Consider the following 27,775-nt stretch of genomic DNA (forward strand, 5'->3'; position numbering starts at 1 on the left):
TTACCCAGCAGGGCCATTTGTCCTTTTGGAATAAGCAAATAGTGCATGGCAGCAGGAATTAGCCAGGCCCCCAGAGCACTGAGTCAGCAGGAAGAGGAGAGCCCGGAGGAAATAGAGGCTGAAGATAGTTAAAATCAGCATCTTAATTGGCTCCCAATTCTTCGTGAAACTCCCAGAGGGAGACTTAAATCATGAAATTAATCACCATCCTTTTTCTTTGCTCCAGGCTGCTACCAAGTTTAACCCAGGATTCCTCGCAAGAAATCGACTGCAACGACCCGGATGTATTTCAAGCTGTGGACACTGCTCTGAAGAAATATAACAGTGGAAACAAAAGTGGCAACCAATTTGTATTGTACCGCATAACTGAGGTCATCAGGACGGTGAGTGAGCTGTGTTTAACCTTGAGGTCATTGGGGGTTTGTGCTGTCACTTGGAGCCCAGGCCTCACGCCACACACGCACCCCAATCACCAAAGAACTGATAATCGAAGGGAAGCTTACAGCTCTTAGAAAAGACCAACACCATTCTCTGGCCTGGGGGTGAAGGGAAAGGTATGACTCCTCCTGGGTGATCAGAGCAGCATATCCTAGGGTGAAATGAAACAAAGGTAGATGGAGAAATTTTAAAGGGACTGTGCAGAGTGGGAGAATCCAGGAACTCGGTCAGGCTGCAGCAGCAGGATCTACTGGGTGACCAGTCCTAGACAAAAATATGAAGACCTCCGGACCTCAGGTGGGAAATGGGTTCTTAAAGGGGTACGTCTAACAAGTATGATATGATCTCACTTATGTGTGGAGTCTAAAAGTTCAAACTCACAGACACAGAAAGTAGAATGGCAATTGCCAGGGACTGGGAGGTGGGGAAATGGGGAGACGCTGGTCAAAGGGTGCAAACTTTCAGTTATACGATGAATAGGTCCTGAGGATCTAATGTGGAGTGTGGTGATTATAGCTAATAATACTTTATTGTACACTTGAAATTTGTTGAAAGCCTAGATCTTAAGTATTCTCACCACAAAAATATAAGTATGTGAGGTGATGGGTGTGTTAATTAGCTTGTTTGTGGTAATCATTGCACAATATACATGTGTTTCAGTTCATCCGATTGTACCCCTTAAATATATACAATTTTTATTTGTCAATTATACCTCAATTAAGCTAGGGGAAAGGGAAGGTTTGTCTAAGAGGAGTCAGAAATGAGACTAACTTGGTTCAACTGCATTGGACACAATACCTACCATGAAGTCCATATGGCTGAATGCATCAAGGTAACAGCCATGTTCTACTTGATTTTTAGCACTTTTTTAAAATCAATGATCGATGCACTCAGGATGGAGACAAACCCTGACAGGGTATGTGACTTCAAGAATTACAAATCTTTTCAATAGTTTGTTTAAGTGAATTTCACTATAAAACATTGTGTTTCTGTGATAGTTAAGCAATTGATTACTTTGGTGGAAAAAAACCCCAGGTATTTGATATGATAAGGAAAAAGGAAAAAGCCCAGTAGATATGTTTTTGTTTGTTTGTCTTCTGAAAGTCTGGCCTTTCTGTTTCACAAATTTGTGCAGTCCTGTGAGTCCTAGTGTTCTCTAGTATGGTTGTAGTCTTTATTGGCAGACATCCATGGCAAAGGTGGTTTTTTATTCTAAAATGTCCGTAGAATCACTCTTTATCTCTACCTTGCTGTGTGGGGACTGCCTGTACCATGACCACTTAGGTTTTATTAAAATCTGAGACCTAGGAGGAACTAGAAGAGTCTATCTTGTCTGATTCCATCATCTCCCAAATGCAAACACTGTGGAGAGAGCACTGCCTGGTGAGTCAGGAGACCTGCCATCCGGAGCTGGCTCTGCCTTTCCAAGGTGGGGAGGCTGCCTAAGGCATACGCCATCTACCTGGGGCCTCCTTTCTCTCACCTGCAAACAGAGAAGATGGACAACATCCCCTCTGAGTCCCTTGCTGTTCTGACACACCAGGACGTTGCATCTGAAGGCTCATCTAAATCAGCACCTTTATACTTTAAAAGTTTAATTTATTATTTCACGTCATGCTATACTAAATAGAAAACAAAACAATGCCAATAAAAATACTAAAATTACCCATAATTATTCCCACTATCCAGATAACTGTTACTTTTTTTTTTTAATGAAAAATAGGCTTCTGGTTTGTTTTCTAACTGTAAAAATAATGTTTGTTCAAAAAAAATAGACAATTCAGGAATGTTTGTTGAAAGAAGAAAGTGAAAGAGAACTGTACTCCCATCACTGAAAGACACACATTTTAACAGCTTTGCTGCGTACTTTTCCAGACTTAAAAAAAAAAATTTATATATATTTACATATAAATTGGTTTCTACAAAAATGGGCTAAAACTATGGATCTACTTTGAAATTTAAATATATATATATATTTGTAAATAGTATATTATGAACATTCCTCCAAGTAAATATTTATAAACTTTCAATATTTTTAATAAATGTTTTTGCCTTCATTGAATCAAATCAAGATCAAATATAACTGCACCAGATCCCACTCAAATGATTTGCCGTTGGGTCAGTTAGATGAACCGTACGTATCTTTGGTTGCTGTTTTTCAGGATGATCCTGACACGTTTTATTCCTTCAAGTACCAAATCAAGGAGGGCAACTGTCCTGTTCAAAGTGACAAAACCTGGCAGGATTGTGACTACAATGACTCTGCACAAGCTGTGAGTGTGTTGACAGTTTCCGAGCCTCCAGTTTTCTCGGCCAAGTTTACCAAGGCCTGTCTTAACCTAACGCCTACCCTGCCCTGGCACAGCACAGCTTCTTGCTGGGCCGTAATTGAGGGAGAAGCAAGCCACTCTCCTCCCAGTCCAGGGAGCCACCTCTTCAATGTCAAAACCCTGGCTTCCTGTATGCAGTTTGAACACTGAAATTGAAAGGTAAATCAAGAGGACAGTTTAGCAGGCTGGTTCTCAGGCACTGTGTGCATCTTGATGAAATAGAAATATCTCTGGGGCTCAAAACAAAGATTCAGGGCTTCCCTGGTGGTGCAGTGGTTGAGAGTCCGCCTGCCGATGCAGGGTTCACGGGTTCGTGCCCCGGTCCGCGAAGATCCCACATGCCGCGGAGCGGCTGGCCCGTGAGCCATGGCCGCTGAGCCTGCGCGTCCGGAGCCTGTGCTCCGCAACGGGAGAGGCCACAACAGTGAGAGGCCCCCCGTACAGCAAAAACAAACAACACAAAGGTTCATACTCTAAAACCTCGCCATTTAAACTGCCTTTCCTCCAATATTTCACGAATATCAGTGGCTTGCATAAAATAATGATTAGGCTGCAAAACATTCATTCTTGTGTCTCAAAACTCTGCTAGAAAACATAAAAAATCTTGACAAGGTTGTTTTTTGTTTGTTTTGTTTTGCGGTACGCGGGCCTCTCACTGCTGTGGCCTCTCCCGTTGCGCAGCACAGGCTCTGGACGCGCAGGCTCAGCGGCCATGGCTCACGGGCCCAGCCGCTCCGGAGAATGTGGGATCCTCCCGGACTGGGGCACGAACCCACGTCCCCTGCACCGGCAGGCGGACTCTCAACCACTGTGCCACCAGGGAAGCCCTTGACAAGGTTTTATAAAGGAAAGCCGTATTTAGCAATAGTACTAGGTGGCTTTCATCTGAAAGATTAAGATAAATCTTTTTTTTTAATCCTTTTTTCTTCTTCTTCTTAGGCTACAGGGGAATGCACAGCGACGGTGGCAAAGAGGGGGAATATGAAGTTCTCCGTGGCTACCCAGACCTGCCAGATTACTCCAGGTAGCTGCTGTGCCTGGTGGTGCTGCCCTGGGGAAAAATGAACCTCTTCTGTGTGACACCAAAGACCCCTCTTTCCCGGAGAGCAGCAGTGGCAATACCACTTGCAGCTTTGCGGGGGCGCTGGAGGGGGTGGAGCGGCAGAGTCCTGAGGTGGGGCCGGGCTCACGCCCCTCAGCGCTATCCTGATTCTCTTCCTCAAGAGCAGCATTGTGTTAGGTGTGTGCAAAAGGATGAGAAGCCACAGAACTGGCTTCAACTGTAGGCAGCGTCCTAGAGTGAGAGTAGCACAGGCTTTGAGGTCAGATCTGGCCTGGAACCTTTCAAAGCTCTCACCTTCTTGGCTTTCCTTTTCCTTACCTATAAGAGGAGATCACAGTAATTCCCACTTTGCACAATTGTTTAGAATGAAACTAGATGATACACCTGAAGATGTAATCATAATAATGTATTAATGATAATCAAGGAAAAGGTAATAATAGCTAACATTTATTGAGCCCTTATTACTAGCCACAGTTCTAATCACTTCATGTGTATTAACATATCTATTCCTCAGAACAACTCTATGAGGCAAATGTTAATATCCCCAGTTCACAGATGAGGAAACAGGCCCACAGCAGTCAAATATCTTGCCCAAGACCCCACAGCTAGCAGTTAGCAGAGTTGGTGGAATAGACCCTCCATAAACGATATTCCTTTAGAATCTAAGTATGGAGAAACTTCTCAACAGATGACCACTGTTAGCTCCTTCCCTCTTGTGGCAGAGATGCCACATACAGAAGGATGGGCACGTCGAGGTGAAGTCAGTCACAAAAGCCATCCTGGAACTGGCCTTCTGCATGATAGCGTTTTTGTACCTAAGCTCCAGAACAGCATCCTCAGCCATGCTATTGAACCCCACTGTAGTAGTGGTCCTTCTATTCCAGCCTTAATCCCCTAAATGGTACCCACAAAAACGATATCCCTCGAGTTTCCATTCCTGCAAGAAGTTGCATTCAAAGAAAAATAGTCCAAAACAGAAATCACAAGTAATTAAAATCTTTTGATAGGGGTAGCTTTTTATTATTTGGTTTAAGAGCTCTATCTCGTAAGCACATTTTAACATTATCCAGAGCAGAGCACGTTATGTACCATGAGAGAAAAAGCTCTTTGCCACACCTTCAGAAATTAGTGCTAGGTCCACAATCTCTTATCTGAAAACTTTTTGGCCAGATATGTTTCAGAATTCAAAATTTGAAACATTTTAATTTAAAAATCTCTCTGGAAATGTTGAGGCAGGGTGGAAAATCATTGTCACCCAGAAAAACTGAGTTTGCATCTTTCCCTGTTCATCTCACCCTCAAAGGCTGCTCCATTGCTTCCCCTACACCAGTGGGAACTGCCCTTGAGGTCAGGCAAACCAGCCTCTGGGCTTTTCTCCATCTCTCCCTTTCACCTCCTGTGTTCATCTTTTTTTGTTTTGTTTTCCCATCAGTAATTCTCTCATCTTTCCCATGTCATCCCCTCTAGTTTTTTTTTTTTTAACAGAAACCATCTTAGAAACAATTTTATTCAAAGGGTCTGTATATTTTTCTCGGAAAAAATGTAAATATTATTTCAACAGTATTTATTTATTTATTTCCCTCTAGTTTTTTAACTTTGCCCATTACCCTGATTCAACCTAACTTCTACAAGGAAAGGAGGGGGGAAAGCTATGAATATTCACACAATATGTCATTTCCTGACACAAACTTATGGAGAGAATGCCGAGAAACAGTTGCAAGGGGGGTTGCGTTGAACTGCTGACTGGGGGATCTTACATCCTCGGGCTGTGAGAGCCCCAGGGCCAAGGGGCCCAGGACTCCTTCATTTCTTCCCCTTTTTGCCACATGTACTGCTACTGACCAGGGAGTCAGGGCTGTGTGTCATGAACAGTGGTGATTTAACACAGACTCTCTCCTTTTAAAAATATTTTACATCATTTTATTAAAACCCATTCGGTGGCTCCCCATTCTTACAGGGGACCAATCTCAATTCACCTCAGAGGATCTAGGAATGCCCAGAAGTGGAGAAGGTTGTGAGTATGTGCATCTTCCAGGAGAGGGCGCCATAGCTTACGTTAGGGTCATCAAAGGAGCCTATGACCCAGGAAAATAGTTAAGAATCCCTGCCTACAGAGCACAGCCCAGACTCCACAGCAGAGGCCTCCCTTCAGACTGCTCACACTTCAGACCACCCCTCCCTGCCTCCTGCTATAAGCTCTGGTTAAGATGTGTGTACAACACGGTCCCTGCCTCATCCTTCTTCCTCAGGCGCCGTCCCTCCCTTCTCCTCAGGCCTCACACCTTGTTTTGAGAGGTTGACCTTGACTGCTCTTCACCCTTCTTAGCTCAGCCTGTTCTCCTCAGGAAAGGCTTCCCTGGGCTCACTCTGGGCTCCTGCCTTTCCAATCTCTTGCTGAATTATACTGAAATCATCCATCTCCAGTTCGGTCTCTCCCCCTTGACTTTTCCCGACTCCTTCATGGCAGTGGCCATTACTAACGAATTAATGCATCCATGCAGCCATGCTCAACACAGGGCATGTTATAGCAGGTGCGAAATACATGTTTGTTGGATTGAATTGATACAAAATGTATTACGTCCTGCTCCCGGCTTCAAGGAGCTTTGGTTAACACTGAAAAAGAAATAAAAATGCACCTGTAATGTTTTAATTTTATGAGGATAAATTCGTGTATCACTTCCGTAATTTAAAATGACTTTAAAATAAATTTAAAATAATTATGCACAATAGGATGCATATAAGATGTCCCTAAGTGAATGATAGGTCTTCCCTATCATTCAGTCTTGTGTTCTCTTTTTCCAGTGCATACTAGGACTTACTGGAAAGTTTGCTTATCAGGGCCTTCCAAATTATCTGACTTATTTAGGGCAATGTATGTGAATGCAGATTTTGCTTGTTAACGCTGCCCTTTTGCTTGCTCTTTGTCAAGCCGAGGGCCCCCTGGTGACAGCCCAGTACGACTGCCTTGGCTGCCTGCACCCCATATCAACCGAAAGCCCCGACTTGGAACCTGTACTGAGACATGCCATTCAACACTTTAACAACAACACTGATCACTCCCACCTCTTTGATCTTAAAGAAGTAAAAAAGGCCCAAAGACAGGTTTGTTCTTTAATTTTTCCCGTGTCATAGTATTGTTAGAATTTGTTAGATCTTTATGGTTTAGGGTTTCATTACCTAAAATAAACCTTTGGCCGAGGAAAACATATGATTCCACAGGTGGTGGTGAGGAACTCTTTCATGTTCTCATACGACTAGCTCAGGAGGCAAAGGCTTTCTCTTCAGGCACAATGATTTGGATACTGCAGTATGTAAATGGGGAAAGGGAGCCTAATCAGACGCCCTTCCTGGGAGATTTGTTTTTAATGAATGGGTGGTCAGCATTGCATGTTCTCCTAGAGATGGTAAAAAGGAAAAGTCATTCTGGCCTTAGGGTTTTAAGAAGACTCTCTCATCACCTAACTATTAGGAGGCAAACATGGCCCCCCAATATTAAATTGTACCTAAAAAAGTTGGCAAAGCTTGCTGGGTACCCTCTAAATTATGGTTTCCATTTCAGCAGAGAAAAAAGCAAATACTTGTAAATCTGGTCCTTTCTGTTGCCTCAGTTCATGAAGACTTTACTGACAACTGACTGGGCCCCTTGGATTTCAGCCTCTAATTATGAGGGACCCACTTTGGTCAGTAGCATTTCCTGCTTTTAATTGACCTTCCGACTTGCCTTCATGCAAGATGCATGCTCTCCTCAGTTCTGTCCATATCCAGCTATCAGGGTGGGACCCACCCTAGATAAAGCAGGAGAAATCTTACTGTCTGGCAGTCTGGGAACCTAAGGAGCTACTGGTCAAGGCCACTCCAGCTCCAAAGTTTTCTTTATCCATCTAGAAAAGCATTATTAATATTTTACAAAATTCAACAGATCATTTTTTCCCTGTTGCCTGGCAGAGGAAATATTGCTAGGTCTTACTTAAGGAAATACATTAACTCCATCTATAAATTGCTTTTCATTTTCAGATGTGTAGCTGTGTGTGTGTGTGTGTTGTGTTGAAGGGTGTGAGAGTCATAATGTGCTCAATATTTATTCAGTAATGACTTTTGCCTAGTAATAATAATAGTTTGTATTTTTGAACACTTATGAAATATCAGGCTCCTCCTAACACTAAGCTCCTCCTAACACTATGAATTATGTTTAAACTGCCCTTTAAATATTCAATCCAAAATCGTTTCAGGTGGTGGCTGGATGGAACTATGAAATTACTTACTCAATTGTGCAGACTAATTGTTCCAAGGAGAATTTTCTATTCTTAACTCCAGACTGCAAGTCCCTTTCAAATGGTGTAAGTAGGCAAAAATCTAATCATAAAGTTCTTAGCCTTTTGTGTCCAGTATTTACAGGTGTGGGAACTCTCAGCTGTGGAGGAAGTCTCAGTCACTAAAAGTTTTGATGACATACGCAGCTCACATTCACTTTCACTTGAGACTCTACAGTTCACATCATTGGTCAAGCTGCTTACCCAGCTGGTCAGAGTCTGTACATCTGGCAATAAGCATTTACAGATATAACCAGAGGCTAGGAATAGCCTGAGACAAAATGATGCCACGGTCAAGTTTGTCTTTTCATGTCTTCACGCTTTCCTGTCTCCTTTCCTCCCCGTGTGCTCAATATCCTTACAAGGCTCCCGAGCTCTACCCAGGACACTCCTTCACTTCCAACTTGTCTCTGCTTGTTCTTTCACCTTCCCTCCCCTACTTTTATCTTTAATAAGTACATCCTGTGTCTCTCTCCCTTAGTGGCCCTTTCCAGGTTGATATCTTATTACCTGAACCAAAATTATGTTAAAAGAGAGCATCTCAAAGTGGCAGGAGTTAGTGCATGTTAAGATGATAAGGCATGATGACCTTCCCAGGGCTATTTGCATTTTAGCAGAAGGCTGTTCTTTAAGCAAGGGGTGGCTGCAAGTCCCTTCATCTAGTCCAGGGGTCTCCAACCCCTGGGCCGTGGACCGGTACCAGTTTGAGGCCTGTTAGGAACCGGGCCACACAGCAGGAGGGGAGCTGCGGGCGAGTGAGCGAAGCTTCATCTGACGCTCCCCATCCCTCCCCATCACTCCCCACAGCTCCCCACCACTCCCCACCGCTCCCCATGGCTCCCCATCCCTCCCCATCGCTCCCCATGGCTCCCCATCCCTCCCCATCGCTCCCCACGGCTCCCCATCCCTCCCCATCCCTCCCCATCGCTCCCCATCGCTCCCCATGGCTCCGCATGGCTCCCCATCGCTCCCCACCGCTCCCCACCACTCCCCATGGCTCCCCACGGCTCCCCATCGCTCCCCATCACTCCCCATCGCTCCCCATCGCTCCCCAGCACTCCCCATCGCTCCCCACCGCTCCCCATTGCTCCCCATCACTCCCCCATCGCTCGTGTTACTGCCTGAACCATCTCCCCCACCCCACCACTCCCTACCATCTGTGGAAAAATTGTCTTCCACGAAATCAGTCCCTAGTGCCAGAAAGGTTGAGGACCACTGACCTAGTCATTCTACTTCTCAACGTCCATTATATGGGAAGAAAATGAGAAATCCAGGCAGCAAGATGTTAATTTTGACTTTTTATTAAAAGGAAAATATTAAAAATAACATATTTTCAACATATGGAATGGTTAAGCAAATTACAGTATATCCATACAGTAGAATATGTGCAGCCATTAAAATTATGTTTGCAGAGATTTTAGTGACCTAGTAAAATGGTTACGGTATGTTAAGTAAAAAACAAAAAAAAGCACGGTACAAAATTACACATACAGATTTACTCAGGTACATAAAGTAGATGTAAACATAAAAAGTGATGAAAAACAAATATGCCAAAATATAAAATATGGCTAACTTTTAGTTGGAACTATGGCTGTTTTTTCTGATTTTTTATACTTTTTGAAACTCTTCAATACTTCCCAATGTTTCTAATCAAGCATGTGTTTGTTTCATAAATGGGGGGGAAGTAAAAAGGACACTATTAAGAGAGTGAAAAGACAATCCACAGAATGGGAGAAAATATATGCAAATCATATATCTGAAAAGGGCTTAATATGTAGAATATATAAAAAACTTCCACGGTGCAACAACAAAATGTTTAAATGGGCAAACAACTTAAATAGACATTTCTCTAAAGAAGTCGTACGAACGGTCAAAAAGCACATGAAAAATACTCAACATCATTAGCCATCAGGGGGAATGTAAGTATAGACCACAGATGAGATGCTACTTCACACCTAGAGGATGGCTGTAATTTTAAAAAATTGTAAAATACCAAGTATTGGGGAGAATGTGGAAAAATTGGAACTTTTGTACATTGCTGATGGAAATGTAAAATCATGCAGCCATGGTGGAGACCAGTATGGCAGTTCCTCAAAAAGTTAAATGTAGAATTACCATATGACCTAGCAATTATACTCCTAGATATATACCCCAAAGAATTTAAAACAGGGACTCAAAAAGATACTTATATGCCAATATTCATTGCAGCATTATTCACAGTAGCCAAAGGTGGAAAACAACCCAAATGTTCATCGATAGAGGAATGCATAAACACAATGTGACATGCATATAACAATTCTTTAGCCATAGAAAGGCATGGAATTCTGATATATGCTACAACATGTATGAACCTTGAAAATGTTAAGTGAAATAAGCCAGACACAAAAGGACAACCAGTATATGATTTCACTTACATGAATTATCCAACATACACAAATTCATAGAGACAAAAAGTAGGTTAGAGTTTACCAGGGGCTGGGAAGAGGGAGAACGGGGAGATTTTGCTTAATGGTTGCAGAATTTGTGTTTGGGGTGATGAAAACTATTGGAAATAGATAGTAGAGATGGTTGCACAGCACTGTGGATGTAATAAATGGCCCTGAATTATACACTTAAAAATGGTTATGATGGCAAATTTTATATTATATATATTTTACCAGAATTTTAGAAAATAGTATAAAAGAGAAAGAGAGAGAGAGAGGAACCCTCTAAACACATAGGTTCTAGCCACTATTTAATTTTGTCAGGTTGAGTTGAGTCTGGCCTTTTAAGCATCTGTTAACATCTTCTGTTTTTATGCTTAGCCGTTTGAGGTTATATAGGCCTAAATGTTATCTAGCTTTAATCTTGCTGCATCTGTTTATAAACCCCCAGTTAAGTTTTCTCTTTGCAACACAGAGAGTTGCAAAGGCTGGTTGGAGTCACAAAGCCAATCAGATTTGGTATAACTTTTCTGAGCCTTCACTTCCTCATTTGTAAAATCGTGAAGAATAATAGCACCTATATCACAGAGTTGTTACAGTAATTAAAGGACATGAAATAGAAATGAAATATTTTGCCCACAATTGGTAAGATTTAAGGCCTTGCTATTCAAAGTGCATTAGCATCACGAGGGAGCTTCTTAGCAAAGTAGAATCTCAACTCCACCCTTAGCTACTGAATCAGAATCTGCATATTAACAAGGTTCTCAGGTGATTCATCTGCACATTAAAGTTTGGAAAGCACTGATTTAAGGGTTTTCCTACGTAGTTCTCAGGGCATGTTGCACCTTAGAAGCACTAGCCTAGATTTAAAAAACACCTATTCCCAGATCACTCCCCCAGACATTCTGATTTTTTTTTTTTTTTTAGTTGCAGCATCCAACAGTGAACATACTGAATATTTAAGTCTTTTTTTAAACATTTTTATTGGAGTATAATTGCTTTACAATGGTGTGTTAGTTTCTGCTTTATAACAAAGTGAATCAGTTATACATATACATATGTTCCCATATCTCTTCCCTCTTGCGGCTCCCTCCCTCCCACCCTCCCTATCCCACCCCTCTAGGTGGTCACAAAGCACTGAGCTGATCTCCCTGTGCTGTGCGACTGCTTCCCACTAGCTATCTATTTTACATTTGGTAGTATATATAAGTCCATGCCACACTCTCACTTTGTCCCAGCTTACCTTTCCCCTTCCCCATGTCCTCAAGTCCATTCTCTAGTAGGTCAGCGTCTTTATTCCTGTATTGCCCCTAGGTTCTTCATGACCTTTTTTTTTTTTCTCAGATTCCATATATATGTGTTAGCATACGGTATTTGTTTTTCTCTTTCTGGCTTACTTCACTCTGTATGACAGACTCTAGGTCCATCCACCTCACTACAGATAACTCAATTTCATTTCTTTTTATGGCTGAGTAATATTCCATTGTATATATGTGCCACATCTTTATCCATTCATCTGTCGATGGACACTTATGTTGCTTCCATGTCCTGGCTATTGTAAATAGAGCTGCAGTGAACATTGTGGTACATGACTCTTTTTGAATTATGGTTTTCTCAGGGTATATGCCCAGTTGTGGGATTGCTGGGTCGTATGGTAGTTCTATTTTTAGTTTTTTAAGAAACCTCCATACTGTTCTCCATAGTGGCCGTATCAATTTACATTCCCACCAACAGTGTATGAGGGTTCCCTTTTCTCCACACCCTCTCCAGCATTTACTGTTTGTAGATTTTTTGATGATGGCCATTCTGACCGGTGTGAGATGATATCACATTGTAGTTTTGATTTGCATTTCTCTAATGATTAATGATGTTGAGTATTCTTTCGTGTGTTTGTTGGCAATCTGTATATCTTCTTTGGAGAAATGTCTATTTAGGTCTTCTGCCCGTTTTTGGATTGGGTTGTTTGTTTTTTTTTTGATATTGAGCTGCATGAGCTGCTTGTAAATTTTAGAGATTAATCCTTTGTCAGTTGCTTCACTTGCAAATATTTTCTCCCATTCTGAGGGTTGTCTTTTTGCTTGTTTATGGTTTCCTTTGCTGTGCAAAAGCTTTTAAGTTTCATTAGGTCCCATTTGTTTATTTTTGTTTTTATTTCCATTTCTCTAGGAGGTGGGTCAAAAAGGATCTTGCTGTGATGTATATCATAGAGTGTTCTGCCTATGTTTTCCTCTAAGAGTTTGATAGTGTCTGGCCTTACATTTAGGTCTTTAATCCATTTTGAGTTTATTTTTGTGTATGGTGTTAGGGAGTGTTCTAATTTCATTCTTTTACATGTAGCTGGCCAGTTTTCCCAGCACCACTTATTGAAGAGGCTGTCTTTTCTCCATTGTATATTCTTGCCTCCTTTATTAAAGATAAGGTGACCATATGTGCGTGGGTTTATCTCTGGGCTTTCTATCCTGTTCCATTGATCTATATTTCTGTTTTTGTGCCAGTACCATACCAGACATTCTGATTTAATTGGTCTGGGGTGAGTCCCTGGAGTCAGATGATCTAAAAATTTCTCAGGTAAACCAAATGTGCTAATAATACTGAGAACTTCTGAGCTATCTCCAGCATCCTTCTCCCCATCCAAAATTAAGGTACTATAAGTGTGGTATTCCCTGTACCTTTAAAAAACATGACTTTTTTTTTAACATCTTTATTGGAGTACATTTCTTATATGTGTGTTCCTTTATTGGAAATATACATTTATAGAAAGCTTCAAGACAATGCAGAAACAAAGAAAAAAAAATAATGTTGCACCACGTACCCAAACACCCAAAGTTATCTGAATGTATTTCCCTCTTGTCTTTTTTGGTGGGGAATACGGGCAATTTTGAGTGATTTTCTTTTTTGTCTTTTTGTAGTTGTAATTATTTTACATGCTACACTTTTTTCACCTAAGAATTCTTCTATGTCATTAGAACTCTTGATAAACTTTTAAAATAACTTTTAATATCCTAGTGAAGATACCATAGATTATTTTTTAAATTACTTTCCTACTTTTGGTCATTTGTTCAAAACCCACCAAGAAAATGGGTTGTTTCCATTTTTACTATAATTAATAACTCACCAAACATCTTTTAGAATACAGCTATTTCTGTTTGACATTGTTTTTCTCAGAATAAAGTCCTGGCTTTACACATAGTGTAAAATTGTATGAAAGCTCTTAAAACTCTTGATATATATATAGGTTAACTGCTAAATGCACCAATTTACATTCCATCAGCAATGTTTACCCTTGATAGAATTCAGTATTTTTTTAACTCAGCTAAATTCATAGACAAAAACATTTTTAGTTTTTATTTTCTCAATCAATAACATAGTTAATATGCATTTATTTAAGCATTATATTTTCATACATTCATTAGAAATTTATGGGTTGAATTTATGAATTGTCTTCTACATCCTTTGCCCATTTCTTTTTGGGATAAATCTTAATGACTTAGAAATAGTATTTATATATTAAAGGTATCAGTGTTTTGTCATATTTTCTCATTTATTTACTTTTTAGTTTTCATTATGGTATTTCTGACTTACAAATAGTTTTTGTTTATAGGTGACTAAATCTATCAATATTTTCCTTTTGAATCTTTCTACAACTTGCTCAGCAGTCACTATATGTTTTTTTTTTTTCTAGTTTGTCTATGGTCAGTATTTTTAAATACAGCTTTTGAAACTATATGGAATTAATTTTGATGTATCTTGTGAGGTATCTAACTTGATATTTTCAAGAGAATAACCAGATACCTTAACAGTCTTTCCTTCAACAAAATTTGCAACAAACTTTATCCCGTAATAATTTCTTACAAAAAATCTGTTCTCTGTTTTTGTACCAACACTACCGTATTTTAACAGCCATAGCTTCATAGTAAGCTTGAATACATGTTTTATTATTCTAGTGTTTGTATTTTTAAAACCAATCTTAGAAGAGGTTTGGAAGAAAAACTTACACTGTCACATAGATTGGAATTGCATTACATTTCTAAATTAATTTGAGGAATTGGCATATGTACTATATTTAGTCTTTTTAATCAAGAACTTGGTATACATCTCTATGTAGTCAAGTTTTATTTTATATTTCTAAAGTTGTGTGATTTTCTTAAATATATTCAGAACAATGCTCACTAAAGTTATTACTAGGTTTTGTTTTGTTGTTTTTGGTTATTGTTATTAGGAATTAAATCCTTTTTTTTTTCCTTTTCCTTTCATTCTCTTTTAAACAAGTTATTGTTATATACAAATGTATACTTTTTTTTTTTTTTTTTTTTTTGCGGTACGCGGGCCTCTCACTGTTGTGGCCTCTCCCGTCGCAGAGCACAGGCTCTGGATGCACAGGCCCAGCGGCCATGGCTCACGGGCTAAGCCGCTCCACGGCATGTGGGATCTTCCCGGACCGGGGCACGAACCCGTGTCCCCTGCATCGGCAGGCGGACTCTCAACCACTGCGCCACCAGGGAAGCCCTACAAATGTATACATTTTGATTAGCTTACCTTATATCCAGAAACTTTATTGAACTCTCTGATTAACTCTAATGTCTTTTCATTGATTTTTTTGATTGTTCTAGATCTATAATAATACCTTATGCAAATAATACTATCTCCTATTTTCCAATGTTTATTTTTTTGTTTCATGTCTCAATGAATTGATCCAAATTTTCAGAGATATTTTTTGAAATAGTGGTGATCACACAAATTCATGTTTTATTCCTGATTTTATTGAGAAAGCCTCTAGAATTTTGTCATTACGTATAATATTGCTGTGGGATCCCGGTAGATATTCTTCCTCATGTTAAGGAAACATCCTTACATTCCTCCTCTTTAAAGAGTTTTGTTTTGTTTTTAAATAAGGAATTGGTGTTGAATTTAGCAAATGCTTTAGAATATGTATTGAAATATCATATTTTTCTAATTTAATCTATGCTGTTTTGACAGCTTTCCTAATAGTAATCTTTAGATTCCTAAACTAAACTCTACTTGTTTAGTGTTAATTTTTCTTTAAATATGCATTTGGATTCTATTTCTAGTTTAGTTAAGCAGTCTATGTATACATTTATAAGTGAAAGTGGTGTAACAGTTTTCTGGGTATGTGTTTGTGTGTGCATTCTATTTTTTAAGGTTTTGGTATCCAGAATATACTTTTATAGAATGATTGGGTAGTTTCTCTGTATTCAGAAATGGTTTATATAGCATGGAAATACAGTATATATTTCTTTAATTTTTAAAATTATTCATCTATAAAACATCTATGCTGTTTAGAGGTGAAAAATGGGATGTAAATTGAGAGTAGTAATAGCATTCTCCATTTCTTCTTTAGTCATTGGTCCATTCAAGTTTTCTTCTTGTTCTTAAGTCAGTGTTGGTTATTTATATTTTCCAGAAAAGTGTCTTTCTTTGAGATTTAAATTAGCATACACTTGTTCATAATATTTTCTTATATTTTTACATTTCTCTGTATACTTTGTTAGGTTTCCTTTTTTATGCATTTGATTATTTTTCCTTACCCCATGAATGATTATTTGGATTTATTTATTAATGCTAGTGCTTTCTGTTTTCTAATTCACCAGCTTTGCTTTTATTTTTACTGTTTCCTCCTTCTTGTTTTCCTTAAGGCTGTTTATTGTTCTTCTTGTTCTAACTTCTTGAGATAAACACTGAGGTTGGGGGTGTTTTGATAGTTTTTGCCTCTCTTTAAATTGTGGAAGTGTATAAAGCCGGGAGTTAACTCTGAGTGCTGCCCTGGCAACATGTGGAATTCTCGTTTTTCTCAGTTTGTTTTTTATTATTTTCCTTATCAATGAAGATTTTAGTTAGGAAAGTGTGTTTATTTTTCCAAGTACTTTTTGGTTGTTTATTTGTTTAAACTTATGTTATTAATTTTTACGGACTTTTTTGTTTCATTGTGGTGCTGAGGTCAAAGAACATGCCTGTATTGTTTTCAATTTGCAAAATTTATTGAGACTTTCTTGTAACCTAGTATAAAAGCAATTAGAAATATTATTTGCATCATACTTATGAGAGTATCATTTTAAATCGTGTGTATCATATGAGAATACCATTTCAACAAATCTTTATTATGTTATTCAAGTCTTCTATGACCTTATTTATTTTTTATACATTTTGCCTATTGTATAATAGTTATATATTGGAGTTTCCCAGCACAATTATTTTTATCCATTTCTATTTCTATATGTTTTCTGCTTTATGCATTTTGATTCCATGCTTTTAGATAAAACTAAAATTATCTTTCTTTTACCTTTATGAGTTGTTACCTTGAATTTTACTTTGTCCAGTATTAATAATGCTCTAGCTCCTTTTTTGTTCATATTTGCTTCTTGTGGCTTTGCTCATCCATTATATTTAATCTTTCTTTATCTTTTTTATTACATGCTATTATTCTTGAAGATGTAGTACATTGATTTTGGTTTTAACCTAATCTGAAAGTCCTTGTCTTGCTAAAAGAAAATGTTACCCATTCACTTGTATGGCTATTATTTCTACATTAGATATTCTTGTCATCTTTTTTCATGTTTCTGTGTGTTTGTGTGTATGTATTTGCTGTTGGTGTTGGTACTACTTTTTCATTGTTTATTATTCTATCTTTTGAAAATAGACTATGTTTTGTTTTTTTCCACGTGATGATTTGCAAAGTCAACATCCTATTTTTAATTTTACTAGTCGTTTAAAGATTCTTAAAAAACGTTTTTAATTTATGCTCTTATATGCTTTTTAAAAACCAGAATATCGGTGAATGTACAGATAAAGCATACGTGGATATCCAGCTAAGAATTGCTTCCTTCTCGCAGAAATGTGACCTTTATCCAGGTACAGGATGATACATATTGGTGCTCATGTTAGTCCCAGACAACTGGCTAAATCTTTCCATAGATATTGTGCTTTGGTTCCCATGATATGCCACAAAATCTACATGACCCACAGACCTTACTAGGAACACTGTGCCCCATCTCTGCCCTGCTGTGCTGCAGCAGGTGAAGCTGAGATTGCTTGGCAAGTGGCAGAAGGGAATATGGTGACAGAAGGGAAAATTTATGTTTTCTGGGCAAAGCTAGCCTTCAGATATGTCAGCTGGTCTTTCTTATATACAAGCTGTCCCTGCATCGGATATTGTGAATTGGGAAAGCTGTATCTCATTTTTAACTACTCAGAATAAAATCCTTTCAATTAAAGATTTTTTTCCCTTACATGTTATAATGTGGGGAAAGGGCGATAGTGCAAGTTTAAGGTCAAGTCAGTATTTCTTACACCAAGAGTTGGCTTTTCTCATATTTGGAAGATAGTTGTATATGTTGTACAATATAAAGCATTATGGAAGTTGCCTGCTCACCAGAATTTTCCCACTAGAAGATCATTCCTTTACGTTAAGCATTGCTTTTCACAGTTTCCATTAAAAATGCAAAAACTTAAGAAAAGTGCGGCCTATTGATTGTCACTAACTAACACCTTCTGATTGAAAGTTTCCCTACACACACTTGGCTCTTAGGAGAGGAAGAGAGGAGAGACAGTAAGTTGGAGGTCTGACAGGCAACCTCCACCCACTCACTGCTGGGCCTTGGGCTGCCACGTGGCCCTCTATAAATGGATGCTGGATCACATGTGGGAAAGGTACAATACTAGGCTAGACGGCTCCTTCAGTGCACACGCTGATATAAAACCTGCCTCTTTCAGGGGAGGATTTTGTACAACCACCCACCAGGATTTGCGCTGGCTGTCCCATATCTATACCTGTCAACAGCCCAGAGCTGGAGGAGCCTCTGGAACATTCCATCGCAAAGCTTAATGTAGAGAATAATGGAACCTTCTATTTCAAGATTGACACTGTGGAAAAAGCAACAGTGCAGGTCTGTAAATTATGCTACAAAAATACTGATTATCTATTGCAAATTGCTTACTAATTTTGCCACTGATCTTGGCTCTGGATTGGGAAACAGTATATCTGGTGAATGGGATTTGGTAGACTTGAATTTCAGGTCCCAACCTCGCTGCATGCTTGGTGTGTGATCTTGGACAAGTCATTTAAAATATTGTCTCTTTTATCCGTAAAGGACTACAGTGAGGGTTAAAAAAGATAATGTATGTCAATCACTTTTCAAAATCTAAAGTGCTATATAAATATTAGCAATGATTATATATATAATTAATAAAATTCAGGGCTAGGAAAAGCGAGACTTATCCTCTGCCTTTCTAGACTCATCTCTCATTCTAACATCACTTCATGCCTTGCGCTCAGCCACATCAGCCAATCGTCCCCCAGGCTCTCTTCACACATTCATCTTCATGTCATTTGTTCCCTGCCTGGGGTGTCATTCTCTCCTACAAATGTAGCCTCTGGGGATTCATCTCTCTTGTCCATGCTTGTCAATAGAGGATAAGGAGTATCCTGGTCTGGAGGTCAGGAGACTCAGCTCTGCCACAGCATCCACCACTTGCATCCCAGGTGATCCTGGGCAGTCATTCAGACTCACACAGCATCTGTAAAATGAGTGGCTGGATTAGAAGAGCCCAAATCCCTTCTAACTCCAATAGCCTATGACCGATGTATTCATGGACAATTCCTTTCATGGAACCTCAAAACGGGCTTCCCTAAATACAAGCTAAAAAAAGTAATCAAAGTAGAACCAAACTCCTATAGCAAACCAAGATGGTTTTTATAATCTATCAATACAAAGAAAATCTCACTAAAAATAAGTTTATAATTCTGGCTAAGTAATTGAATTTCTAGAAATCTAAAATAGAAGGAGTCTTTAAATACAATGATATTCATTGCAGCTCTAACTACAAAAGCAAAAAAAGTAAACCATAAAAATGATCAGTAATATAGACATGATCAGATAATGTCTGGTATATTTGTACAATGGAATATTAACCAGCAATTTTAAATCATCTTTGTGAGGAGTTCTTGATGTGGAAAATGCTTATGTTATAATATGCAGCGAAAAAACAGGCCATACACGGGGAACTATATACAATATCCTGTGATAAAGCATAATGGAAAAGAACATGAGAAAGAACGTATATATATGTATAACTGAATCATTTTGCTGTACAGCAGAAATTAACACAACATTGTAAATCAGCTATACTTCAGTAAAAAAAAAAAAAAAGAGGCCATAAAATTGAATAAACATTCTGTACTCAGTTGTGTTATTTTAAAAAGTTTAAGGACTTCCCTGGTGGTCCAGTGGTTAAGACTCCGCACTTCCACTGCAGATGGCACGGGTTCAATCCCTGGTCAGGGAACTAAGGTCCTGCATGCCACACTGTGCAGCCTAAAGAAAATAAATAAATAAAAACCAAAAATAAAACAGTACAGGAAACAATACTGAAAAGAAACAAATACCTCAGATTATTCATAGTGGTAGCTTTTAGGTAATGGCACAATGGGCTGTTTATTTTCATCTTTCTTGTTTCCTGTAGTAGTTTTATAACTGGGGGGAAAAAAAGGACCTAAACAAACTGTATTAAAATAAAACTGACACTTGATCTCTCTCCTACTCAGGCACTTATTCCTGTCCTAGTCGCTAACTCCTTTCACTGGTTTCACTGACATGTGACCCACATTAGGCTTACTTGAAGGAGCTACCAATGCCTACTACTCCTGTCTGTGTCAGCTTTTCTTCTCACTCTATATTTCTGCTTTTCTGTGAAATTCCTTTATTCCTAAGGATGCAGGAACAATCTTGTACTCCACCATATATTGCATGTCAGAGAGTTACTGTCAGGAGAGAACCATTCATTCTCAAGTGTGAACTACTAGTCTTGGTAGTCACAGTTCTTTCTGTAAATGAGTCGACACACTAGAATGGGTGTGTGTTTGTTTACGCTAAGGGTGCAAGGGGAACCACAATAGATTATGCTACGAATTGAAAGGGAATGACATCCCTTCATTTGCTAAATTAATCTGGAATATTGTGAGAATTTCAAATTTACTTTTAAGAGGTGACTCTTTACTGATTTTTGCATGTAAAGAGAGCAATTTGGTTACTCAAGGCAGCCTTAGTGGGAGCAGCCAATTTATTATTATTGGAAATCAACTTACCATAATGAATTTGCAGTAGCCAATCTCCAAATGACCAATTTGCCAAATTGCTAGATTTGTTTTACAATTTTAGTCTTGCCTTGGCTTCGCATGTTTAGTCCTATTTGGGTGCATGTCCGTTCCAGGTTGGTTTCATATTTCAGATACCAAACATTTCTTAAATCCTTCGTTTGCACATGTGAATGGTTGTGATTTCTGTTATATACCGTTCATTTTGCTGTGTCCCTACTGCCTCTGTCCCCGCTGCTGTCAATGTCCCTCCCTGCCTCTGCACAGATGAACACACTTCAAGGATCTGTGTGTGCACATTAGAATTTTTCCTTTGACAAAGTCCTAGAAATGTCAAGGAATATGTGGATGTCTAAGACTTATGATGCAAATTGACAAATCACCAAGTGATTTGCAATTATGCCAATTTACATTCACACCACCTGGGTGTAAGACACTGGTTGATGGTCTTGATCTGAATTATATTCCTACCATCAGTGATTGAAGCTGCATGTTTCCCACACCTGGCCGACACCAGGTGTCATCGCTGTTTCTCATCTTTGCCAACACGCAAGGTTAAAAATGATGTTGCATTGTTTTTTTACGTACGTATCCTTGGTTATTAATGAAGGTAAACTTTTTTCAGGATTAATGACCATTTTAACTTCTCCAAAAGATCTGGTCATGTCCTTTGTCCAGTTTTTTAGTGTTGGGCTTTCTATGACCAACACTAAATATTGGTCATATTGACCCTACATCATATTCTTCCCAGTTTACCCTTTTTACTTTACTTATGGTGACTTTTGAGAATCAGTTTTCATTTTTGTCTAGTCAAATTTAGACATTTTTCCCTTCCTCCTGGTTCCTTCCTCTGCTTTTCACCTACAAAAAGCCTTCATCATCCTGAGAACTGATGAATGTTTTTTATATCTTTCCAGCTTATTTCTTTAATTTAAATGTTTTAATGCATTTGGAACTTATATTGCTACATAGTGTTCTCTACCTTAAAAGCAAAACTTGGGCAGGATGGGCTTAAACAGGGAAGACTTCTGATAAGAATGGCACCTGATAAGAATGGCAATGTGGATGCGATCTTGAGGCCCTCGAACAGAAGACGTTATTAGGTCTACTTTATTCCTGCCCTCTGGACCTGGAATAGTGTTGAGCCAACAGCTGCAGTTTGTGTCATATACTGTCAGCTTTCTTAGGCGGCATCACATTGATCAACTGTAATGTCAAACAAACTGGATTAAAGTATACTCTGAAATAAGCAACAAAATTCATGATCACCGAAGTATAGACTCTAAAACGCTTTTCAAACCTTCCTGCCCAACTTATACATATCTGGAGTTTTAAAAGTTAATTACCAAATTTGTCCTAAAAATTTAGCTGTGCTTACCTAGCAAAATGATGCCAGAAAATGTAGAGGAGTTTAGTTCTTCCTGTGACTCTTCGCTCTCCTCATCCTCCTCCCACCATAATTTCTCCATGCTTTTAGAAAACATAGAGAGCGGAAAGACTGTTATGATTTGCTTTTACAAAAATGGGATTATACTATCACCCTATAACTTTATTTTTTCAATAACAGTCAACCCTCCAGGTCAACATATATATGTGATATATTCTTTTTGATAGCTACTTAATATTAAACACACACACACACACACACACACAGTGTTAGTCTGCTTAGGCGGCCATAACAAAATACCATAGACTAGGTGACAAACAACAGCAGTTTATTTCTTACAGTTCCGGAGGCTGGAAAGTCCAAAAACCAGCCAGTTTGTTTCCCTGGTAAGGACTGTCTTCTTGGCTTGCAGATGGCTGCCTTCTCACTGTGTCCTCACATTTCAGAGAGAGAACGGGGTCTAGTCTCTCTCTTATAAGGTCACTAATCCCATCATGGGGGCCCCACCATCATGACTTTATCTAAACCTAGCTGCCTACCAAAGGCTCCCCCTCCTAAAACCATCACCTTAGAGGTTAGGCCTTCAATATATGCATTTGGGAGGGATACATTCAGTCCATCACATACACACACACAGACACACACACACACACACACACACATTTAAATCCTTGAATGAAATACTGAATAACTTAGCCTGAAAATTGAGCCACATCAACTAACTTTTTTTTTTTTTTTTTTTTTGGGTTGTGTTGGGTCTTTGTTGCAGTGCGTGGGCTTCTCATTGTGGTGGCTTCTCTTGTTGAAGAGCACAGGCTGTAGGCACGTGGGCTTCAGTAGTTGTGTCACATGGGCTTAGTTGCTCCACGGCATGTGGGAATCTTCCCAGATCAGGGATCGAACCCATGTCCCCTGCCCTGGCAGGCAGATTCTTAACCACTGCACCACCAGGGAAGTCCCTAACTTTTAAATTTATATATATAATTTTAAAACATTTTATAAAGTGTGTTTTTCAAGTATATAAAGGCTGTAAGGCTTTAAAAAAAAAACTGTGCTCGGGATTTTGTTGAAGTCAGTGTATTAAAAAAAAAACACGCACAATGATTTTTACTTTTTAAGTAAATAAAGTGTGCCTCTTCTAGACCAAAAAAAAAAAAAAGGAAAAAATTGGGCCACAAATTGTTAACAGAAGACAGCATTGTGTAATGATTAAAAATATTGCTAGAGTGCTAGAGCTTAAAATAATTTCTTAATATTAAAAAACTCAGAGAAGAGCTAGAAATCCAAATCATTTTCCTATTCACATAATTTAATCCACATAATTTCTATAGTGGTACTAACTCAGTATTTCTCTGATTCAAGATTTGGCAGGACAATAAGATTGTGTTTAAAGGAAATGTTTAAGTTTTACTTCCTACTCTTCCTAGAGTCTATATATTATGACTTGAGGCTTAGAATTACTAGTGAATTTTGCAGCTGCTAAACAATAAAACTGAGAAAAATATAAAAATAAAAATTATAGCCTGGTTTTCTTTTCCCATTTAGAAAAGGAAACGAGCCCAACCAATAGCCAAGTGTTTTAACATGCGTACAAACAAAGTTTTGTTGTCAAATATTTGTGCTTTTTGAGTGTAGCTCTCACTTGGTCAATGTATAATTAAAATTTCAATATTCTCCCCTAAAAGCCCTTATGGTAAAATGTATGATTTATTACACAGTATTAATTAAGCTCCTATGTTGTACTAATTCATTTTCCAGGTGGTAGCTGGAAAAAAATATTCTATTGTGTTCACGGCCAGGGAAACCACATGTTCTAAGGAAAGTAATGAAGAGTTGACGAAAAGTTGTGAGATCAATAAACATAGTGTGAGTAGTAACGCAACCATCTTACTTATTCCCTGGAAACCTATATGACGTTTTATGCTTGTTTATGTATCTCATGAATAACACTGTTCTCTCTTTTGGCTTCTGTTTTCGTGGATAGCTAATTCTAAACTGTAAAGCTGATGTTTACGTGGTACCTTGGGAGAAAAAAATTTACCCTACTGTCAACTGTCAATCACTTGGACAGGTATGATTCTAATTACAGTTGGTTTGGGTTAGTTATGCTCATTCTGAAAAATCATATTTTGGGGTTGAAAATGAACCACTATTTAAGTGAATTGGGGGACTATCTTTTTAAAATGCGGAGAGCTCTCACATTTCTGTGCTGATCTCTTTTTTTTTTATGACTAGAAAGGAGAGCAGCAGTCCTCTTAATCACTTCTCAGACACTGTCAGTGCCCCAGGGGTCCACAGGCTCTCTTAGTGAAGCACATCCAGGGAGCTTGGGAGAAACACAGGTCTCATACTCCACTCCACATTTCCTGAATCAAAAGCTGCATTTTAACACAGTCCCCAAGGGAGTCATACCCATATTCAAGTTTGAGAAGCATTAGTTTGCATCATTTTTTTAATTCTTAAAAGAACCCTGGGAGGTAAGTAATACTTTCCCCACTGTCAATGTTGAGACACGAAAAATTACGAAGATGCTAAAGTCCTAAAGTGAATAATAACTTTCTCAAGTGCTTCCTCCCTCCCAGGCACTGTACTGAGGACCTGACACATACGTTCCTCCTGACAACTCTATGAGGCAGGTGCTTTTATCATGCCTATTTTACACATGAGGAAAGTGAAGCTAGTGGTGCTCGGATTCAAATCTAGGTCAAATCAGAGCCCACTCTGTTCACCAAGACGCTGGTAACTAGTAGGGTCTGGCTTGTTTGACTTCAAAGGCCATGCTCTTTGCATCACCAAACAGTGCCTCCGACTGCCACGTCCTCATAGGTAGTGAAAGTGTAGGTAGAAACAATCCACAAATCCATATCTTCAATGCAAGTTGCCTCCGCTCCCTTTGTCCTCATTTAGGTTTTCGCCATGTGTAGGTATGTATATACTCTAATACAAACATTATACAAAGGCTGTGTTTCAAGCTTATGAACATATATATTCTAATGTGTTTCAGTTCAACAGAGTGATTGTGGTATATGCTGCCTATGTATTCCATTCTTAAAGCCAGGTAGGGCCTTTTTGGATAAAAGCAGTAATTGTGCTAATAGAAATAGCATCAACTAATAAGTAATATGCCATGGCTTTAGAGAATCATAGCCTTAGAAAGTACCCTAGAGATTATATAGTTAACCATCCAGTTTTTCCAGATAAATAAAAAATTCTCTAGTTTAGAGTATTATTAAGAAAAAGAATCAATATCTACAAATTATAAAATCAATCAAAAAAGGAAAAATATTATTCATTTTCATCCTTTTTGGATTATTTTTATAATATAGTACTTAAAATCTGGCAAAGACATGACCCACTGTAAACTGAGATAACATTGCCAGGTCCCTGTCCCTTCTTTCTTCTTTGATAGTGTGGTTTTCACAGTAATGCATTCATCTTAATATCTCCTGTTTAGACCACACTGATGAAAAGGCCTCCAGGTTTTTCACCTTTCCGATCAGTACCAGTGGAGAAAACTAAAGAAGGAACAATCGTAAGTCCACCCCACACTTTCCTGGCACCTGTACAAGATGAAGAGCGGGATTCAGGAAAAGAACAAGGACCCACTCATAGGCATGGCTGGGGCCATGGAAAGCAAATAAAACATGGCCTTGGCCATGGCCATAAACATGAGCATGACCAAGGCCATGGACACCAAAAGGGTCATGATCTTGGCCATGGGCACCAAAGGGGTCATGGACATCAAGGGGGACATGGCCTAGCCCATGGACATAAGCGTGGTCATGGCCACGGAAAACATAAAAATAGAGGAAAAAACAATGGAAAGCACGATGGTTGGAGAACAGAGTATTTGGCAAATTTTTATGAAGATAGTACTACCTCTTCTTCACAGGTACAAAAGAAGATAGAAGGGCCAACACCCTTCCCTTCCCTAGCCCAGCCAAGTGTAGCCAATACCTTTCCTAACTTACAGGACTCAGATCTCGTTGCAACTGTGATGCCTAATACACTACCACCTCCCACAGAGAGTGATGATGATTGGATCCCTGACATCCAGATAGAGCCAAATAGCCTTGCATTTAAACTGATTCCAGATTTTCCAGAAACAACTTCCCCCAAATGTCCTGGACGCCCCTGGAAGCCAGTTAATGGAGTGAATCCAACTGTAGAAATGAAAGAATTTCATGATTTCAGTCTCTCTGATGCTCTTTATTAATTTATGCAGCCACGGGTATTTCCTTAACATCTCATCATCCCCTCTCCCCATGGTCCAAATATCCTGATATAATACAACTAAGACCATGAACGTTCAGAGCAGCCTAGAGAGAAATGGTGAGACTCCTAATGGGGACACCGTCAATCTCTACGGACGACATAAAGCTGTGTGCAGAATTCAAACTCCTTTCTGAGTCTTCCTCACAAGTTTTCTCAACTAGCACAGAAAATGGACAAACTAATGTGACTCGTGGCCTACTGCAGTTTGCTTTTCTGATAACGAATGTGTACCTTAAAACGTACGTCATCAATTTTCATACAAAGATTCTTGACATTTTGAATAAACTGTGACATCTGGGCCCTGAACACATGTGAAAATAAGGGAAGTCAAGAGACTGAATGCTGAACTTCTTAATGGGGAAAAAACAATAATAAAAACCTCCAGAGGTCAAAGAGGGACAAGAGAGAAAGACAGACTGGCCACAGGCAGGAGAGAGAAAGTAAATTTATTGACTTTCTGTTTCCAAAATGGGCTAATTATATTAAACAGTTACTCCCACTTGACAAAGCTATTCTGATAATTCTCCTTCTGGGTGACAGTGTTTCTTATAAGTCAGTAATTTCTGTTTACTCATTAACTGTGCTTTGCAACAGGGCTTTCAAATAGGAGTTTTCTGTTTGTTTATATGTTGCCAGGGCTAGATTGAGTAATCCTTAGTGTTCAGTAGCTCTGAGTTTAATGATAAGGATGAAAAGCAGAAGTAATACAAAGGCAGGCCTGCTTAAGGAAATCTGTTTTTAATGATTGATAAGGGAATATCACGCGATGTGATGTAAATTTTGTTTACTATACTTACAGGAATTTTATGAGAAACTCCTCTCTAGCCTCACTTTATAATTGCATTTTTTTTTTTTTTTGCTACAACATTGAAGTGTACGGACTTTGCAAAAGAGAATAATATGATTATCTTTAGTTGCCTGATAATGTGAAGGAGGCATATATTTTATAACCCTTGCTGTGCTTTTGCCTAGGGAAACAGGTAGGGCTTCATACAGCTACACTCACTTGGGGATGCATGTGTCACTGCTCCTTCAATTTACTGGATGCATTTGAGCCTCTGAGTTTTTATTTCCTTTCAAATATTATCTGTATTTGCAAATAAAGAACCTATGATGTCAGGAAAAAGTCTCATCTTGTCAGCTGGTGGCTTCACTTTTCTCTTCTTGCATGATAACATCAGATTAATGGAGTTTTACTATACTTACAGAGGCACATAAAGTCTTGCGAGTACAAGGGCCGACCTCAAGAGACAGGGGCAGAGCCAGCATCTGAGAGTGAGGTCAATTGACCGGTGGGCAGAATCTCCACACCTGGCACAATTGCCCCGACAACCTCTGTCAGCAGTCCTGCGTGGAAGGACAAGAAGATGGGATAGAATTTAAATAGAGAAGAATGCCGTTTTATCCCTCTGTGGCTGGGTGAAATAAAGTTCCAACTTGA

General features: G+C 39.0%; 1 protein-coding gene across 4 annotated transcripts; it reads left to right on the top strand.

Annotated features, from left to right (window-relative positions):
• Positions 1-27,775, top strand: KNG1 (kininogen 1). 4 transcript variants are annotated; one of them, XM_033403229.2, is made up of 11 exons: positions 2-383; positions 2,601-2,711; positions 3,708-3,792; positions 6,761-6,933; positions 8,061-8,168; positions 17,347-17,431; positions 18,293-18,465; positions 23,818-23,925; positions 24,044-24,130; positions 25,514-25,591; positions 26,033-27,460. In XM_033403229.2, exons 1-11 carry the CDS (start codon positions 192-194, stop codon positions 26,273-26,275), a joined length of 1,443 nt encoding a protein of 480 aa, XP_033259120.1. In that variant the 5' UTR covers positions 2-191; the 3' UTR covers positions 26,276-27,460. The 4 variants fall into 4 exon arrangements, with proteins under 4 accessions (XP_004278517.1, XP_049566184.1, XP_033259120.1 ...); XM_004278470.4 differs by lacking the exon at positions 26,033-27,460 and adding an exon at positions 27,543-27,775 and having other exon boundaries at positions 3-383; XM_004278469.3 differs by having other exon boundaries at positions 1-383; positions 25,514-27,460.

This window comes from Orcinus orca, chromosome 5 (assembly GCF_937001465.1).
Source record: "Orcinus orca chromosome 5, mOrcOrc1.1, whole genome shotgun sequence".
Taxonomy (NCBI): Eukaryota; Metazoa; Chordata; class Mammalia; order Artiodactyla; family Delphinidae; genus Orcinus; species Orcinus orca.